The following is an 18469-nucleotide window of genomic DNA, read 5'->3' on the forward strand; positions in this document are numbered from 1 at the left end:
CCATAAGTGTCCTTTATATGGGATATATAGTGTTTTTCTTTTTTTGTTTTTAAATGAGAGGCTAGTGTTTTGCCAGCTTTATTGGATGTGTGGTACATTTTTGTTTCATATTTAAGAATAGTCCCCGTGGCTAGATCCGTAATTTCATTATTAATTTTGAAACGTAAGGCTATAACTAGTTGGAGATTGGCCGGATTAGGTTTGCTATAGTAATGTTGCTCAGCTACCATAAATTGGGAGTAAAGATCATCAAGATGTTTTATTTGTAATGCTTTTTTTCCCCAGAGAAGGCCATGATATGTCCTCTGAGTGCTGCTTTGAATGTGTCCCAATTGTTCACAACAGATGTGTCATGATCTTGATTGTCCGTGAAAAATTGTTGAGCAAAGGATTGAACAGAGCTAATGAACTTTGGATCTTGTAACAGGAAGTTATTAAGTTTCCAGCAAGTTGATGTCTTGTTAATGTTAGAGAGACTGAACGAGGTACATATAGGAGCATGATCTGATATGATAATGTTGGAGATCTTGGAATCTACTATGGATCCTGTAAGGGTTTTAGTGCAAAAGATATAATGTAGGCGTGAGAGTGAGTTGTGTGGGAGTGAGGGAAAGGTATATTCGAGTTGAGGAGGGTGGGAGAGCCTCCAAGTGTCCACGAGACCAGTCTCAGTGAGACAACTCAAAAAGGATTTGTGAGATTTGTTGGTTTTAAACGCAGAACTGGATTTTTGATCTAGAAATGGATCAAGAACCTGATTAACATCGACATACAAAATTAGATTAGTAAAATTATTTTTGAGTATCATTTGTTTGATAGAAATCCAAAAGTCAGGATCAGGTTGAGTAGGACCATATATATTATGTGGATACAATGAAGAGTTTGACCCATACCCATCTACCATTGGTATCAGCACCTTGATCCTGAATCTTGAAAAGTCATTTTTGACTAATTAATATGGCAACTCCATTCTTTTTCCCAACAGCAGGACTTGAAATGACATATGTAAGCCAAAGGGATTTAAGTTTCATTGCTTCTATACTAGAAAGATGTGTTTCTTGTATGCAGGCTACTCATGGTTTGAATTTATTTAGGTGAGAAACAATCTTACATTGTTTAATAGGGTTATTGCAGCCTTTGATGTTCCAAGTAATACACTTAAAAATCATTCAAACGTTTGAATAGTAATAGAACAAAGCTTAAACCCATGGTGAAAGTAAGGGTATAATACCGTAAACATGCAATTGAAATAGCATATACTCAATAAAAGACACATAAGGAGAACACATTGGGAATCAGGGAAGGGAATAGGGAGTCTAATCATATACTGTGAATATATGGACATTAACTGATGAGCACAAGCGAGATCAGACCAGGACAAAATGGGAAGGAAGGGAAAAAAAACGCAGGGATAGGTGACGCCTGCTGAGTCATTAAAAAATTTAAAAAATGACCCACAGTGGAAGGAGGACGTGGCAACAGCGCCCGTCCCACCAAGTTAGAATAAAGGATAATCATGACATCAAATAAGTTTAACAGGTAAGTAGATAATTAGAAAATTCATGTAATAGAAGAAGTAGAAGCTTTAGCAGATGAAGAGGTGGCCATGCCTTCGTTTTGATGGAGCGGATAAAAGACCTAAGATTAGCTGGATCCTCAACATGTGTAACTTTGAAGGAGCACTGGTGGTATAGCCCATACCGGATGTTAAGCTGCTTCAAAGCCGACCAGAGAGATAAAAATACTTTTCTTCACTGGGCTGTGCTCTTGGCAACATCTCGAGAGATTAATAGTTTGCTGCCATGTCAAATAAGTGATTTACGTTCCTTGGCAGTTGAAAGGATGAGTTGTAGCTGAGAGTATTCAAGCAAATAGAATATAAGTGTCCTGATGAAGGGCGAGAGGAATTGGAGATGGTAGGTTGACCAATTCGGCGAGCACGCTGAATATTGAGCGTAGTTTCCATTGGTAGGTGAAGTAAGGCTGGTAGAAATTTTTGTAGAAATGAAATGGGGACTGCGCCTTCTGAACCTTCTGGCAAATCCAAAATTCAATTTTCTAAGTCTTCATTATGTTTTTGGAGATCCTTGACTTATTTCTTAAGTAGCGCCACTCTGGGAGACATATCCTACACCAGGCCTACTCTTCTCTCCACCTCATCCATTCTGTTTTCAAAGCCTAACCTCCTGTTGTTTAATTGTTGTAGCTTTAAGTTTGTAGTTTCAATAAAAGGTTTGAGAGCTCTTATTTCAGACAGAATGGCATCAAAAGCTGGATTAGATATATAAAGCGGGGGTGGTGAGTCGTTTTTGGGTCTGATGTAGAAACATTGGATTATTTTGTGAAAGAACATTTTTTTTAGAGTTTTTATTATTAGCCATTCTTATTGTGTTCAATAATTAATTTAAATAATAATAATAATTTCGCATTTATATAGCACTACGAACCCTCAGGTATCTGAGCGCTGCTTATTATCACCTACGGTGTGTGGTGGTCATTTATCGACCTCGGAAGGATGAGTTTGGCACTGCCGGGATTCGAACCTGCGTTAGCAAGCTCTGCACGGATGTCAAAGCTAGCGCTCTACTCGCTGTGCCACTTGACTGGCACATCGGGGGACACAAATATATGGTTACTGAGCTAGTTGGCCCAATATGGTGTGTGGAATGAACACGAGAGGTTGTAGATCAACGAGATAATGGCAATGCTTGAACCTAAAATTAAGGACAGTTTTTAGAGTAGTAAGGTAAGGAGCAGTGCCTTCAACTGCACATAGTGACTGATGGCCAGTTGCTGTGATGTTATTCCTTACAATTTGCAATTATTATGTCCATATTACACCTTCCTCCGATACTTGGAGATCAAATCATAAAGATAGGTAGTAATAAGGAGCAAGTTATATATGAAAATGAGCTGTGCAGCACCATCAAATTAAAATATGGCAGCAAACTATTGGATTCCAATATTTTTAAAGATGAGTCAATAATTGAAGAGTAGAGAGTTCCAGAGGAGTGCCAAAATCCAGACAAATTCAGTTGTATTCATAAAACATGAAGGAGGCAACACCAGTCTGGATGGAATAGTTCCTTACGGCATCCACTTACAAAAGCTGGAATACTAATGCAAAGAAGCCCAGTAACAAAAGTATCTACGGTTTTTTATAAATAGGATTCTCCACATGTGAATGTGGTAAATTGCGACTGAAAATGAATTCACTGGGTTATGCAAATCCTTTAGTCATCTGCTGGCATGAACTGAGATGATAGTATAAATGTGTCCATGTATAAAACCAGTTAGGAATCTTAATGTAGGTTCATAGGTCTATTTAAATGAAGAAAAAAAAAATCACTATAATACTTGTGAGGAGAGTTTATAACGTGGGTTTTGCTCTATAGCAATAAATTAACATCCTTTGGATTGTGAGGAGCGCAGTGTAAAAAAAAGAAAGAGAAAGAGAAAAAAAAAAGAAAACCTCTCACTTATATAATTCAGCCTGTAGTTCATTGATAGTGCGGGTGGAGGCATTGCATCAGAGGAGGCGCCGCCCAGGCCGAAGCCGGAACGTCACGGTGGAAGTGATGCTGTGCGTCTCCTCACATAGAGTGGATACAACTGAGGCAATAGTTGTTACGGTGGCGCCGGCACACACAGCGCGTCTCTCGGCAGTAAAACAATGTCGAAACAGGAGCAATCACACATGCAGCAACTGAAATGTATCCAGAAGAAGAAAAGGGTAGGAAAAAATATGTAAATATAATGGTTTTGATGTCTGTTATATAACGGTGGGACAGAGCGGGTGGGCTACGCGACAATCATCTTCGTCGTCAGACCACGCCCCTCAGCTCATTCCTCTTTAGTCTCAACAACCTATCTGTCTTGTGACTGGCGCCAATCGTCTACTACACTTTAACTCAAACCAACTTTAATTCTAACTTTCACAATTTATCGGTTTTCAAAATTTCATACATCAAAATAACAATCACAATGATAACACAATACACATTAAGACCCCCTGTAACCACCTTCTCTGTTCCCTATAATCATTCATAGTAAGAGGTATTCTTTCTTCACCTCTAATTATATTACCCCGTACAGAGCTTAAGAGGTCACCTTACATAATCCTGACCATGCGTGTTCTCTCTCTTAATATTCTGACTGGATTTTGAGACGTCTTCTTCTATCTCCCTTGAAGTGGGATTACCTAGGCGTTCCTTTATTCACACAAAACTTCCAGTTACCCAAAATTATCACAATCCCTCCCCTTTATATTGCTATTTCTCTTGGTCTACTTACATCCGTTTAATCGACTCGAGGCCTTCGGTAACCGAGCAGGGATTTCTTCAAAGAAAGACATGCCCACCGTCTCTGATCTTCTTGCAGGTTTATTTCTATCGGCCGCTCTCCACAGGAAATTCCACGATCTTCCAGCTAATGGCAGAGGATGCCCGATAGTCCGAAACTCTGAAGTCAAACTGGTTTAGATCTGCAACCATCTACACCTCTACCACATGAGTTTATGGCCCCTGGAACGAGTCCAAATTACCGGACAAACTCAAGAAGATGGCAAGTTGATGTTTTATTAGCAATTATCTAAAACAGAACATCAACAGAGGTACGCTCTTTTTCTCAGCGATTTCCACAAAAATACAATTATATACTTCATTATGCATCAGAATGATGTCATGCTATGTGGCAATAGTGTATCAAGGGTTGGGATTGGTTAAGGGACACATCTACATATAGAATCATATAGGAGCTAGGCTTGTTATTGTCTGTCCGATACCAGGTGGACAACGTATGCCTACCTCTTCATACAGAGAAGAATAAGTGTCCTAAACTAATGGACACTCGCGTCCCCTGCACACCACATTTACTGATACAATTATCTATTAAATCTTTTTCGATTTTTAGGATTGTTATTCAGTTAATTAGGTCAAGGCAATATTTTCATATCAAGTTGTTGATTCCAATTGTAACAACTTTTTAAATCAATTTATACATAAAAAATATTCATGTCACACAGCATCAATTTAGACAGTCAAAAAATTAAAATGAGCTTGATGCGTTACAGGAATATAATCCCTCCGTCAGTATCGACATTTTCATTAATTTTATGAAGTTCATCAATTTTCTAGCTTCAATTCTAATCTCTAAAGTGAAACAAAAGGAACTCGCAAGTGTGATGCTTCTAATGGTAGATACTTTCGTAAATGATTGATGATTTTTATATGAATTTTACCTTATTAGTGGAATCTCCAGGTACCATAGTCTGATTTATCCAGACTGTTTAATCTCGGGCGGAGACAATTGTCTGTGTAAGGTCTTCAATTTCTTCAGCGATTGCTAAATGAGAATAATAAGTTCACAGGTCAAAAATTGGTATAAGGTGTCAATGTATTGTGACAAGTCCATGGTAATACAGATGAACATACCTCTCTGGTTCTTTCTCAAAGAATTCTTGGATCCTATTTGTGTGTCCTGTTTAAGAAATAGCTGGAGTCTCTTAACTGTGAAGAATAGAAGAAACCAAATAGCAAATAAGTCCTAAATGTTACAACTGAAGTAATGTGTGTTTAAGGGTACTACCTCCAGATGGAGTGTCTGTATGTACTAAAATGATTTCATAGGTGTACAGTTGGTAGAGGAATCCTTAGGAGGACGTGTTATCTATGAGGAGATAAATAGTAATCAGAACGAGGGTCGTGGGTAAGGATCTTTTGTCAGAAACCTATACTTCAAGAAGTACAAAGTGGCAAAAAGGCTTACCAATAGTTGGAGTGTTCATCCAGAGTACAATGGGTTCTGGGGCTCAAAGAATGAGGTTGTGGAAAAGAAATTCTTATATGTCACGTACAGCGTTGCTTGAAACGGCGTGCCAATGTGAAAAGGCAATTATGTCACGATTATTAGGGTGACCGCGATGATGCCTGAGTGGGAGTTTAAATAAGGCATTCATTGTTGAGTTATTGTGTTGGCTTAAAGTAATTGTATCGATTGAGGGATATGATGACTGTCATGGTAACCAAGGTTATAGGACTTTAAGGGACCGGCACTGCGTCGGAATGATGTGCCGTAAATTGACACAGACGGACCCACGTCATATGTAAACAAGTTGTGTGAAGGCCCCCGGGGTGCTTTAATGTGTGCCTGACTGAATCCTCAGGTTGAAGTGATATTGAAGAACAATATAATTTAATTGATTGGCGTGATGAAGTATCCTTAAGTGCAGTTACATTCGCAAATGGTTATGTTCTGTTTACTTTAACAATTAAACTCTAAATGATAGGTAACTGGAACAGAATCATATTCTTAATGATATTGTTTGTAAGATGTTATGGAGTACGTTATGTTCATAAAGACATACAGGGTACATTAAATTCAATAACTCATGCAGTCGACTGTTGTCCAATAATCATCAATAAGTGACTCAATTTCAGAACAAAGGCATCAATGTGGAACCGTAATACTATCACACATAGTGTACAAGTCTACTACAGAAGTAGGAAAGAATTGTTCAATTACAAGTGATTAGGGAGTCCCTGTGAATAGTCACAGTAAACAATAATTAACTGTTAGGCTTGTTAATCTCTTTTGAGGTAGGAGACATTATATAGAGTGATACTTGTTCATGGAATCCACTAAAGTAATAGTTTTTGGATTGAAATTGCATTATTAATATCATTGTGAGATGCAATATAATACATTATATCCATCAAATCATACAGAGTGCATTATATTCCACAAAGCATGCAGTTAACTGTATAATAATCTTCAACTGATGATACATTTTCAAAACAAAGAGGTCCCAGTGGGACCATTAGTTTTAAATACCTACAATAGTATATCTAGATGTTAAGGAGTGCAATATGGTCTAGGGTTCATAGGAATGGAGTAAGTGAGAATTCCACATTCATTCGAGTCGGGTTCCTTGAAACCAATTTGTGAATCTAAAACATTTCTCGCTTGGATAGTAATATCTGGGTATTGCCACCTATTTGAGGGGTTCTGACAAGTTCTAGCACTCTGAATTTTAACTGTGCTATTGAGTGTCTCTTTTCCATGAAGTGTCTTGCAACTGGGGATTTGATATTTTGCGTTCTGATGTTGGATTTATGTTCAGTGGTCCTGTCTTTAATTTTACGTATAGTCTGACCTACATAGTAGAGTCCACACAGGCATATCAGTCCATAGATTAAAAATTTGGAGTTGCATGTAGTAAATTGTCATAGTTTCAGTTTTTGCCCAGTATAGGGGGGTGTCTCACAAAATCACCTTTTTGGATGTTGTTGCAGTGCCCACAATGTAGACACGGGAATTGCCATACTTGGGTTTGGATAAAAAACCTTGTGTAGTCTGAGTGATCCTTTCGGCCATGACTAGGCTGTCTTTGAAGTTCCCACCACGTGTGTATGCTATCATCAGTGGTTTGGGAAAGAGTTTTGAGAGTTGTGGATCTAGTCTTGTTATTTTCCAGTTGTTTTTTATTAGTTCATTGATCTGACTACTTTGTTTAGAGAATGTCATCATGTGAATAAGGGATGGATCATTAGTATGTAACTTGGGTGCTAGAAAATTCTTTCTAGTTTTAGTGTTGGTCTTCCTTTTGGCTTCCTCTAGGGTTGTTGTCGGGTAGCCCCCTGTCCTAAATCTGTTTGTAATGTCTTCAGTGGCTTCTTGGTAGGTCGGATCAAGATGATCCTTTGTATTGTCATGTGTTGAGTCAATGATAACTTGTTCGTGAGGTTTGGGGGGTGATAGCTGGCGTAATGTAGTGTGCTATTTACATCGATAGGTTTGCAATAGATGGAGGTGTTAAGTTGGTTACGGCAGGGTGTCACGAGTCCATCTAGAAAGTGAACACTGGGGGTGCCGATTTCTAGTGTGAATTTAATTCTCATGTGTCGTTCATTAAGGTATGTCAAAAATAGCTGTAATTTGTCTATGGGACCCTTCCAGATTCCAAAGATATCATAACATGTTCCTCAGCTGCAGTTGCAAGTGGACCTTCTTACCTTCTGAACTAAGCATTTTTGACATCTCTTGGACTATAGTGTGTATATTCAGTGAAGTTTGCCAAGAATGCGCATCTGAAATATACCTCCTTTCTGTGTTCTTGTTCAATATCTCTTCTTTATAGCTGTTCCTTGTAAGGACACTATCTAATATCTTGGGATTACAGGTAAGTGGAGCACCTCCTTTGCAGCCCCACTTTGGTTTCGGATAATTTCGATTCACATTGTGTTTCTCCGCCCAGACATCTCTACCCAATTTCACTGCCAAACTGTCTCTCGGGGCTTCCCACCAACCCACACAACTGATTAGACAGGCTGCAGATAACATGACCTGGCACTAGAAAGATTACTATCAGTGAGCTAGTGCATAAATATCTCGGGGAATATTGAGAAGAGAGTTTTCCTCGAAGAAGATTAGCCTGGAATGGGGATGCAGACTGTGCGATTATATTTGAATATGCACGTTTGATCATTAAACAGGATGAGGTGACTATAACTATATAAATCTGTATTTGAATTTTTTTATCACATTTACTATTTTTTATTTAATTGGTCAGGTTTTGGAATGCCTTTGTTTTGTAAGAATTGTCATAACGCATTAATTCGGTCAATTGAAGGTATGTGGCAATATTGGAATAGATGCTAGATACAAAAGATGGGCAATTGATTACATTATTGATTAATCCAAGTCATTAATGGAAAATTGACCATGCAAATGCTATTTTGATGAAATTTGATGACTTTATGTAAATGATTCTGCATAAGATTATGAAATGTAAACAATACGTGTATTGGTCTTAACCTAGATAGTACATTTGTTAATATTATTTAATTCCCACAACTTAGGTTGTAATACTGACTCCCTACATGTATGGAGTTCAACTGTATAGTATGCACTCGAGGCTGACTCATACTGTGTTGTGATCCCCTACAACCTTGTTTCCGGTTGAAACACTCCTCAGAGATTGTTCCTACATCCACAACATCCTTATCCCTGCCCACCACTCTCACCCCATTCTTCTTGACCTGCCTGCAGCTTTTGAAACTGTGAATCATCCATCCCTCCGTCAAATGCTCTCCCCCCTGAATTGAAAGATAATTCACTTGCCTGGGTGTACCTCTATCACTCTGAAGGCTCTTTCTCCATGTCGTGGAACTCAATCCTGTGTTCTTCCTTGACCCTCTCTGTCATGGGAGTTCCCAGAGACTCAGTCCTGGGCCTGCTTCTCTCCATCCTTTACACATTCTACCTCAGAAAACTCATATTCTTCTTTGGCTTCAACTATCCCCTCTGCACTGATGTATCTTCCTCTCCTTCACTCCGGCAGCTGTAAAGCGCATAACCACCTGCCTCACTGCCGTCTACCACTAGATGGCCCTATGCTGCCACATGCTCAACTCCTCAATGACAGATGTTATTTTATCTCAGCTTTCAATGGCATCTACACTGCCTTCTCACACCCCATTTACCCAAACATCCTCACACCCAGCACCCATGGCTTGTAAACGTGGGATTCTCTTTCACTGTGACTTAACCCTCTCCCAGTTCATCACAGCTACTACCACTGCAGACAGTTTCACTCTCCTAAATATGACATCACCCTCCCTCTTCAACCTTCCCAGATCCTCACACCATTACCATGCCAGCAGGTTTTGAATGCAAAATTGCTCACACTTTAAGTTCCAGGTACTCATACTTAAATGCATCTATGGTAGTTCCTGTGTTATCCCACTAACTGCATCTCACTGCATTCGCCTCCTCTGACTATCCACTCCTTTTCTGACTGTAACCTATTAGCCCTCGCTCTTCCATACACTCCCTCCCATGTTCATTGACTCTCTACTTGCCCACTCTACCAGAATACTCTCTCATTGTCGATAAAAGCCATCCATTGGGTGAAACACTTGCAAGAAATATTCAAGTTTCATCTTCCAGAGAAAGAAGGCACACGTCCTTACTCACGCATGCTCCTGTCCCTGACCCTCCACCCATCTATCTAGCTTGCGTTCAGCTCGTGGGACTACACCTTCAGTGATGTAGAGAGCTATAAACTCAATGGCAAGGTCCAGCCTTTATTCCCCAAATCTCAACCTAATCACACACAACAAAAAGCTGCATGCCCTTGCCAAACGATAACTACAGGCAGGTACCCTACACACATTTTCTTTAGTTTTGTTTTCATGTAAATATTAATATGCATTTATACTGTACCACATCATCAGAATAGTAGTATCAGACCAAAAGATAATGGCAGCAGGAAGGTTTATAATTCATCTTAAAAATTAATTTAGCTCCCAAGGTAAATTAAATTACTGGTATGTTACCCTTGAAAATCCATAATCGCTTCTGGAAGGAACTGGAGCGTATGATGCAGGAATTCATTTGGGATAGGAAGCCTCCTAGACTCATATTTGTAAACTACAACTTCATGTCGATCAAGGTGGATTGCGGTTCCAAATTTTAGAGCGTATCACTTGGCCTTTTCGGCCCAGTCATTAATTCCATTTGTGAGTGCTGTGTCGGACCCCTGGGCCATTGCGGAATGTAATGTCTTTGGACCTCTAGGTCCGGGGGCACTGTTGACTACCATTTCGAAAGAACATGATAGTAAATCAATTTTTACAGGATTTCTGCGTACTGCATTGTGTGATTTGTGGGAGCTGTTAGGGACAGATGCCTTTAAGTGTCAGCGGGCATCACTTTGGCTGCACCCAAAGATTAGAGACAATGATAGAACACTTTTTTGGCCTGAATGGTTTCTATGCGGAATCAGATGGCTTAGTGATCTCGGGAAAGATGATAGATGCTTTCTGCGAAAGAGGTGAAAGAGAAGTGGGACATTGGGGGCTTTTTGGAGTCTGCCTACAGGCATTTGAAGACATCGGTTGGTAGTGTTGATTGGGCCAAAACTCTGGATTTGGATATTTTTCTGGCAAAACAGAATGAGGGAGAGGGGGAATGGCCAGCAGATTATACAAAATGATTGTTGCAAACTATGATGGTATTGACAGACTGCGGGAAGAATGGAGTATGAGGATTGATTTTAATATTTCACCTGAGGTTTGGCACAATATGTACAAGAATGTGCTTTTATGCTCTATGAATCTTGGAGAGAGATCTCGACAGATTAAAATACTAAACCAGGTTTATTGGTGTCCGGAAAGATTGAAACAGCGAGGTCTTTCAAATACGGATGAATGTTGGGGCTGTGTACAGGATGCTGGCTCCCTTGAGCACATGTTGTGGAGCTGTGTAAGAGTCGGTGGTTTTTGGGCAGAGGAGTGTGAGGCATGTGTTTCCATACTGAATGTGAGTCTTGATCTGGATTTTAAAACAATGATGCTGGGAGATGATACGAAGTTAAATGAACTGAGTTCCGCACAAAAGAAGTGGTTGTTCAGGGGTGCTATAATAGGCAAGCGCCTGGTTCTACAGGGATGGAAAACTACCATAGCTCCATTAATGGATGATTGGGTTGATGAGATGCACAAACTGTCAAAGGTGGAAAGGATGATCTATAAGCTGAAAAACAAACTGACCTCTTATGATAAGATCTGGGGGAAATGTGTTGATTTTTACAAAAAATATAATATTTTTTTTTAGGGGGTGGGTGGTTTTGATAGGGCTAGTTCTATAGGTTTTTGCTGTTCCTTCTTTCATGTATATTACTTTTGTAACTTGACTCTGTGCACTTGATCTTATGATTGTTTAATGTTATGTTTGTAAAATGTAAATAAATAAATACATTTTAAAAAGAATTCATCTTAACCGCCGGCACAGCTCTGGGCAACACTCCAGACCATTGCTTTCAGCCTGCCAAGCCATTACTGAAGGGGAAAGACCATATGCAATTCAGGCTTGGGTCCAGCCCGAACTGCTTGGTCACATCCCTTCTGCATGAGACCACAAGCATCCCCAGACATGTTTCAGCCTCAATGGGTGTCATCAATGAGGAGTAGCTTGGGTCTCCAGGCCCAGTAGGCACGAGACCCACGTCTGACTTTTCCATGGAGTGGTGTACTGTATCTCTGCTCAGGGTATCCAGACCTTAGTCTGCTGGAAGAAAAAATGTGAGCGGGAAAATAAGAGGATGGAAAAGCAGGCAATGGATGCTACGAATACAGGGTTGGAAGGATGCAGATAGGGAAGAATGTTTGTGATAACACGGCTGAGTCTCTGTCCTGTGGACCATGGTTCTGCAAAAGGGAGGAGACTCTGATATATCCTAAAATGTGTCTTAAAAGTGAGGTCCTAAAACTCATAGGGGATTATATTTTGGTTTCACATTACTTTGCGTTCTAGGACGGTGGAAGTGGGAATTTGGTTTCAGTCTTTTAACTGATTAAACATATTCAATGGCCTAGAATTGTTCAAACCTTAGCCTGCTCCACAGGAGCAGGTGAAAGAAATTACCTAAACCTAAAAAAATACATATTTCTCCTATAGTTGCGAGGACCCCTGCTCTGGGTATCTGTGTATTACCTGAAGGCCAACCAGGCAAGAAATTCTGGGTACAGCACAATAATCCATGTAAAGTGTAATCATGTTAATACCTTCTTTAGGCTCCTAATGAGGTGATATACCCTGAGGTGGCGGGCCCACCCTGTGGGTAATGGCACGCCGCCCACGTGAAGAGCCAGAGTGAAGTGTGTAGCATGCTACATGGTGTTAATGTTTCTTTTAAAATGGAAAGTATTTTCTTTCTGTGAACGGGACACCTAATGGTGTCCCGTTCACAGAGAGAAAATAATGTACCAAAGAAGATACTGTACCAACATGGCAGCCATGGAATAGGAATTTTTAAATTCAGAGCAGCAGCAAACTGCTCCACGCCCCTTCATTAATTCCACACGCCACATATAACCATAAAAAAGTGATCCCTTTTCTCAAACTTAGTATCTGTAGCTTTTGTAGTTATATATTGTGGGTGAAATTCTCAGTGATTAATGTTCTGGACCGGAAACTGTGTGTGCTGAATATTCTGCAATGCAGGCAGGAATCTTTCGGCAAGCATCTCCTCTAGAATAGTAAGGGCTTTGCACTGGCCATTGTTTAATAACTGCTAGAGTAGAGTGGCATGGCTACAAGGACGTTTGTCAATGCTGCTCACCAAGTGAAATGTTGAACAAGACCGTTCTAGAAGGAGATTTTGAAATCAATGTATGTTTTCCTAGCACACTGCCTATCTGGTATTACATGCTGTGGTGAAACTATATCTTCCAAGCAACCCGATCACGCGTGACACCTTCCAGGAATTCTGGCTTTTCGCCAGCTTGTATTCTGGGAACTGTAGTTTCCTGCGACTCGTAACGGGATGGGCCTTCAAGTCCTGGCATGTAAAGTGTTGCTGATGAAAGTGACTGAGAGCGCCAGACTTGAAGTAGGATAATTGGTAGCTATGCAACCCATGTTGTGAGAGTTATATAGATCATTCATGAAGTTTAAAAGTTGTACAACTCCTGGCTCAAGCCATGCTCCATGATAACCTGTGTGAAATGCAAAATAAGATAACAGAACATTTGTATCTTTTTTTATTTTAAGAAAAAAAAGGGGCAACACAAAGTGGAGCCACAGGTTGTATGACAAAACGGTTTTAACATGATTTTCAACCCAAAAGCACAGGCGATTGTTTCATCGTGGCTATTTATGTAATTACTAATCTGAATCTAATTACTGTCCTTTCTTGGCATTTGTCACTGGATAATATGAAATTATTAAACGGCATTCACTCTTTGACCTCCTTTTTCCTCTCTGTGTCCCCCTACTGCCCCTTCTCCTTGCCTTTTCTAGTGCAAGAAATCTCCTGAAACCTTCCTCCTCGCCAGGCCCTTTTTCTGTACTGTTCTTATTTCGTCTGCAACTTCCGTCCTGTCGTCTGCCCTCGCGTGTCCGTTCTCTTGTGCCTTTTGCTCCTGCTCCCGGAGTCGTCTCCCATAATACACCCTTGCAACCCTCCCCCATGGTCTTCAACTGTTTCTTCTTATTGAGTATGGGGTCCGTCTCTTTCCCCACTGCCTTTCTTTTCTGTGTGTGGGGGACCACCCCGCATCCTTGTCCCCTTTCTCTTCTGCCTTTACCTCTTGCGGGCCTCTTACTTGCAGGTGCTTTAAAATGGACCTGTTATGCTTTCCCAGCCCGCTGCGCATGTTCATGCAGCATGACACTTTTCTGCAGTGTCTAACATGTCATGCAATGTAAAGTTAGTGATGAAGCCTGTGACTTTCTTTCCCTCGCTGCTCTAACCACTGAGTAGCTGCAGTACACTTGTAGTTCTAAACATAACTACGTGAAATGTAAATATTAAGTCTTGTGGTGCACCCGCATACTGTCAGAGGTTTCCCTTACAAACAAAAATTGAGGTTCATTTATAGTTGATTGTGCCAATATTGAATGCACTCATGAAAAATAACTGAGAATTGCATATTCCATGATTGTATCCACATGTTGGGCTATACCCGCTGTCATGTGGCAACCAATGCCCCTGCACGATTTAAGAGATAAAGGGCACCTAGCGGCTGGTTTAGCTTCCAGTGAAGGGCTTGTAGATAAGTACATTTTCAAGTTGGACCAGCGGTCAATAACTATTGGTGCTGCTCCATTGTTTCGAATTGAGCTTGCCACATTCCAGTATTTTAAATGAATGAGTCATGTAATAACCCTAGATAATGGTCCTTAATTGACTTAGCCCAAACCAATGAGGAGGGTGTACAAGGAGGCTGAGGGGTAATAATTCGCTTCTTCGCCTTCCTCGAAGATCAGTTCACCTATAAGCACATGAAAGCATGTACCAGCGCTGCACTGCAACCCCTCCTCCACCACTCGCTTACGCCCCGCTCCAGGGCTCCCCTGTCCATCAATCTCTGCTAATTGACATATTTATAAATTATCTCTGTGTTTTGAGAGTCTCCAGTGCATCAGTATAAAGCTGCATATTGAGGAATCTGATTGGCTGTCACACACTCAGTATGCTACTTAATGTGCTCCTTATTAACGTCCAATGTTCAATATTTCTATCTGTTTGATGAATTTGGAACATCTGTGCAAAATATGTTTCTTCTTTTCTTTCAGGGAAAATAGTTCATATCCAAAATTGCCATTCCTTGAACGATGACTGGCTCGTTAGCATAGGCCTCCGGCACCCGAAGTCATTCTCTCTCTACCACTGCCATGATGAAAGCCAGCGCATTACAGACCAGGGGCTTGATCAATTCTTCCAGAACTGCAAGGAGACACTTAAGGTATACAACTAGAATTTGGACTCGTTTTTACATGAAATGAATAGTGATCTTGACATTTACAGCTTCTGTATTTCCTGTTTCACCTGTGCCGCCTAAAAAGTTTCTTTATGAATACTTAAGCAAAACAAAAATGTTGGTAACAGAAGCAGTGATGTATCAGATGCCAAGAAGCAGAGCACAAACAGGGACGACGACATGTGGTATTGCCTTGTGGGATTATGTGAAATGTTCATAGGAATTTTTAATGGAGAACAGAGATTCTATTAACGACAGAAAGTCTACTTTTCCTTTATTCCACTAACAACAGTAAGAAATGCACTACTAAAAAGGAAAAAAATACCAACATAACCTCCCTGCCCCTGATCAATCCAAAAAAAAAAAGTCCAAACAAAAGTTGGCCTCTGTTAGACACTTCTTCTCAAGACACCAAACGTGGCAAGAAACCCAAGAAGGCAACTACATTCCCCACAAATCTCACCATAGTCAGTCCCTGGCCAAGTCTCCCATATCAATCAAAATAACTACTGTTCGGTGTATGAGTCCTGCGTGATATCTGCTAGGCAACTAGAGGGGAGTGGAATAGCCTGGGTGCACAGTGGTTTAATATTATGCATGTTCAATGCCTTGCTATAACTAACTAAGATGCATGCAAAAGGTTTAAAAGGTTTAAAAGAGAAAGACCAGTCAGCTGCCCTGAGGACGACTTTGAGTCTAGCTGTGCCCAAAAGGCCTTAGATGTCATTGCACCTCTAGCAGAATGACCCCCAAATCCAGAAACATTCTCCCCCGCCAGACATAGAACCCAATGACCCCAATGGGCCAAAGTAGGAGAGGAAATGGGCAGAGGGGACACCAGAAGAAATTAACTTTTGGTTGCAGTTGTTGGGGCCATGTAGGAATGCAATCAAAAAACCACACACAATGTCAGACACCGAACAAACTCTAGTAAGTCAATAAGATACGAAGGCGTCTCTGACCTATGAGAAATGTGGAAACCCACACCCCCTATTTAAAACTGCCTACCTGAGCGATCCAAGACCCGTACATCCAACAATCGTCAGAAAGATACCAGACACGTCTACATCAATAGACTAACAGCAATTGTAATTATCAAGCCAATACTAAAACAAAGAGAGCACCAAGTTCACATCCCAGAAGCAAGAGCAACCCGTTTTCGGAGAATAGGCCATGCAGATCCCCTTGCAATGATATACCAAGAAATAAGTTACCCTCCACAGGTTTAGATTACAGAGGTGACTGTATTAGGGACTTTGATAATCAAAGAAAACATTTAGATCAGTTATCTCGATAGTGGGATTGCAGTAGAACCAGGCATCAGTTAGTGCCCTCCTCTCGCTCCACATATATATATATGTATAGCCACTCTACAGGGAAACATTGTCACCTTAGAGCAGTAGTGAATGACGGAAGGCAACACTCTGAGTTAAACAGACGAACAGATGCTGGAAATACTCAGGGGCCCATCTCTGTTTAACCCTATAGAAGGAAACACACTCCAACCAGGAGGTGTTTCAGGGGAAAACTTGTTCAAATTATCTGCAAATATCTAAAAGCAAATATTATACCAGAGGGTCTGGTCATTAGAAAATAACCAGTCTTGTTTCTGGATCAACTGGAGTACTGTACGAACTTTAGTCAAATTGCTATAAAGTGTAGCAGGGACCTTATGGTCTTTATTATTACGACAGCTCAAAGAACTTGCAACAAGATACAAAAAGAATTTGATGAGGAAGAAAAGAAATTAAGCGACAGTCCTGACCCCACTGCAAGGACAAAACTAAATGAAACAAACACACAAATTGACCAATTCAAAACCATAACACTAAATAAAAAATCATGCAAATTGGGAAGGGATATCAAAGAATTTAAGCTGGGAGCAGTGTTCCCCTATCTCACAGACATCTGGTTAGAAAATAGGACTAAGGAAGCACATTTTACACAACAATACTCACAAAAACCACAGAGGCGGTGGGTGACTTCAATCTGTCTGGCTATGAGCTGTCACAAGAAGAGGTTTCAATTCCAGGTAAAGGACTATACTTTGTGCCGACAAACCCGACAAACAGCTACACAGCAGAATTAGAGATAAGGAACTTCTTCGGAACGATCAGGCTTAAAGTGTTCTTCCAAAACATGGATGAAGATGTTGTCCTAGAAGACACAGGGCTACGAAAAAAGTCAACATTTAACCCAAAAGAAAACCAGATGCCCAAGTAAATTGTGACTTTTGAGAAATGCATTTTAAAAGAAATGGAGGACTTACAAACAAAAAAAACAAGCCATAAGACACAACTTAATGAATCAGAAATGAACAACACTCAAGAGACTTAGCTTCAACCCAACCTAACAATCAAAGCAACTAATAAGGGAGGCGGCATTGTAGTGCAAACCAAAGAACAATATCTCAACATGGTTATGGAACTGCTCCAACATCTAGAAAACTAACAGAGAGCGACCCGACACCATGAATAAAACAACTCGTACTTGAGGCAACCCAACTTGGTCTAAGCAGAAAATGGATCACAGAAAAAGAATTTGATTATTTGAATCACCCGAGGGGAGAACCCTGCTATTTTATGCAATACCTAAAACTCATAAGAACTTGCAAAGACTGCCAGGTTATCCCATAGTCTCGGGATGTGTCTCCAATTTCCTAGATTACTTCCTGAACCCCAAGAGCATGCTTGCCAGATTATACCTACAGGATGCGACGGCTATCATCGGCTGCTTTGAGGGCATATGATTTGATCCTAGCGAGGAACTACTGGTCACAATGGACATAACAGCACTTTATACTAGCATCCCACAGGAAGAAGCTATGGAATGTGCCTATTTGCAACAAACTACACATGATTTACAAAGAAGGGTGCCGATTTAATTTATCATTGAACTCCTCCAGATTGCATTGACTAAAAATGTCTTCAAATTTGACAATACATTCTATCAACAGGTTAATGGTACTGATGATGTGGGCAGCATTTGCCCCTATCCTCACCATTATCTACCTGACCTGCTTTGAGGAAAAGTTCATCTACTCTGCAGTGAATCCCTTCATGCTTAAAATACACAACTGGAGGAGATTCATAGATGACATCATTTTCATATGGAAATTGGAATTGGGCCAATGATCAGGATCCCCACATTAAATTTAAGATAAACTTGATCAAGGAAGAAATTCAGTTCCTTAATCTAAACAT

General features: G+C 40.4%; 1 protein-coding gene across 1 annotated transcript in view; it reads left to right on the forward strand.

The window, feature by feature from the left end:
- Nucleotides 1-18469, forward strand: part of LOC138510328 (uncharacterized) — a 746277-nt gene that overhangs the window by 348673 nt on the left and 379135 nt on the right. The window contains exon 8 of the mRNA XM_069625883.1: nucleotides 15082-15251. Coding sequence (XP_069481984.1) covers nucleotides 15082-15251 — 170 coding nt within the window. The remainder of the gene's footprint in view (nucleotides 1-15081; nucleotides 15252-18469) is intronic.

Source organism: Ambystoma mexicanum, chromosome 6p (genome assembly GCF_040938575.1).
Source record: "Ambystoma mexicanum isolate Mex_15411 chromosome 6p, UKY_AmexF1_1, whole genome shotgun sequence".
Taxonomy (NCBI): Eukaryota; Metazoa; Chordata; class Amphibia; order Caudata; family Ambystomatidae; genus Ambystoma; species Ambystoma mexicanum.